This window comes from Perkinsus marinus (assembly GCF_000006405.1).
Source record: "Perkinsus marinus ATCC 50983 genomic scaffold scf_1104296960464, whole genome shotgun sequence".
NCBI lineage: Eukaryota > Perkinsozoa > Perkinsida > Perkinsidae > Perkinsus > Perkinsus marinus.
Genome location: NW_003206133.1, coordinates 1 through 957, shown reverse-complemented (window position 1 = coordinate 957; position 957 = coordinate 1). Strand labels below are relative to the sequence as shown.

Below are 957 nucleotides of genomic sequence, written 5' to 3'. Positions count from 1 at the left end.
ATGACGAGGGTGAAGGACATCATAGTTACTTGGAGATTCGAATAACCGAAGCAACTGCTTAGATCTATCCAATGGCGCAACCAAAACCGTACAATTAGGTCACCGCACTTTGGTAATCATTGGCGTCAGTGGAGCGTTTCATAAATGAACATGCACACATGTAACGGTTGTCTATATGTCACAATGGCGAGCGCTTATAGGAGGACTTTTCGAGGACTCCGGGTTCGATCCCCGGTAGGGTTACAACTCCGTACTGACTGTATGTCACCTTATGTAGGTCAGGTCACCTTTTCTTTTACTAGTCACGCGATGTCGAGGTTTCGATAAAGTCGAAGAACTAGCGCGCGCCTCGACGTGATTGCGTGACTGTCAGTCTAACCCTCAAATATCCTGTGCAGTTCTTTCTCTCTTCGCACCATGGTTAAACGCAAAGGAGGTAGACGGCAGCAGGCCTTACCGGTCACTGAAGATGGTAAGTCGCTCTAACAGTCACTTGTGTATGTCTATACTCTTCCATGCTGTCCTCTGGCTCAGACCTATCGGATGGTGTCAGTAGTGATGTTGAGGGCCTTGACATGATTGGTGGCGATGGTGAGAGTATACACTTGATTGTTGGCTGTAGGCGTCCTTCAATCAGATGAACGTAATGATTATTCGGACCTTGAGGGCGATGAGGAGGTCGATGTTATGAGCATAGCTAGCGGGGTACACCAAGAGGACGACGACACGGGTGTATGGAATAGATATAAGTTCTTTTATTACGTCATTACACGTATAGGATCTGAACTTGGAAGCTTCTGGAGAAGATAAGGCCGCTGATGACGATGACCGTCTGGCTTGGGGAAGGCGTGATAGAGACTTTTACGGTAGTGGCTGGGAGATGGGTGGGAGGGGGGAGTGAAGTCTATGGCAGGTAGTGAGTCTGAGGATGAATCCTCTGAGGCAGAGGAGCTCCAA

General features: G+C 48.5%; 1 protein-coding gene across 1 annotated transcript; it reads left to right on the top strand.

The window, feature by feature from the left end:
* Positions 1-417: 417 nt before the first annotated feature.
* Positions 418-732, top strand: Pmar_PMAR007583 (hypothetical protein; the record flags this gene model as incomplete). Its single annotated transcript, XM_002772681.1, has 3 exons — positions 418-472; positions 535-591; positions 638-732. Coding segments are annotated over 3 exons (207 nt in total), but the record flags the coding sequence as incomplete, so codon positions are not given.
* Between the last annotated feature and the right edge of the window lie 225 nt (positions 733-957).